Consider the following 940-nt stretch of genomic DNA (forward strand, 5'->3'; position numbering starts at 1 on the left):
CCTGTGCTATGATGTTGATAAGTCTTCATTACTTTTTATGGTAAAAGATAAGAGCACTTCAGTATGCTATCGACAGGCTGATGAAATGTTGCAACTTGCAAATTTGACACTATAGTTTAAAAAAAGTTTTGTTGATGATGTTTGTCTCAACCCATCTCAAATAATGCAATGCAAATACAACAATTAGTTTTCAACATTGGAAGTGAATTTACATGGATATCTGATTTTGTTCTGATGTGTATATTGATATACAAATGCAGTAACTCATCATAACTGTTTTGCAATTTTATGTCTTATAGCGGTCACTTTTGGCTATGATAACCAGCCCTTGTTGTTCAAGGATGTGGACTTTGGTATAGACATGCACTCCAGAGGTAAGATTTATGCATGGATTCCTACATGTTAACTTGTCTTTCTGTGATTTCAGTGTTTTGCATAAAAGAGTGGCTACTTCATTGTAGTTATCATATATAAGTTTATCAAAAAACTGCTTTGCTATTAGAAAATCTGAAGGAAAACCGAAACTAATGATTAGCCTACTCCATTATAACACTATATCAAGGAATTATGTTAGCCCTTATTGTCCTTCATGAAGGATTTATTCTAATACTATTTTGTATAATAGCTGTTGCCAGACATTGTACCGTGTATAATTGTTGTGCATAAAAGGTATTATAAGTTTATCTCTCTCTCTCTCATAGCAGGGCGTTGTAAGGCTAAAATAGAAAGAAAAACAGTTAAGTATTGTTACAGTTGTTTATCAGAGTATTTGTCTTTTGTGATGTGCTATAATAATGTTTTCTTACTCATTTGCTTGTAGTGTCTATAGTTGGCCCAAACGGAGTGGGAAAAAGTACCTTCCTCAAACTGCTGGCAGGGCAGATACCACCACTGCAGGGGGAACAAAGGAAGAATCCCAGACTGGTATGTATAAACATGA

The 940-nt window shown here is 34.5% G+C and overlaps 1 protein-coding gene across 1 annotated transcript in view; it reads left to right on the top strand.

Moving 5' to 3' along the window:
• Positions 1-244: 244 nt before the first annotated feature.
• Positions 245-940, top strand: part of LOC118408969 (ATP-binding cassette sub-family F member 1-like) — a 2,399-nt gene continuing 1,703 nt past the window's right edge. The window contains exons 1-2 of the mRNA XM_035809836.1: positions 245-374; positions 821-924. Of these exons, the coding sequence (XP_035665729.1) occupies positions 362-374; positions 821-924 (117 nt within the window). The 5' untranslated portion in view covers positions 245-361. The remainder of the gene's footprint in view (positions 375-820; positions 925-940) is intronic.

The sequence above is a fragment of the Branchiostoma floridae genome, unplaced genomic scaffold, assembly GCF_000003815.2.
Source record: "Branchiostoma floridae strain S238N-H82 unplaced genomic scaffold, Bfl_VNyyK Sc7u5tJ_661, whole genome shotgun sequence".
NCBI classification, from domain to species: domain Eukaryota; kingdom Metazoa; phylum Chordata; class Leptocardii; order Amphioxiformes; family Branchiostomatidae; genus Branchiostoma; species Branchiostoma floridae.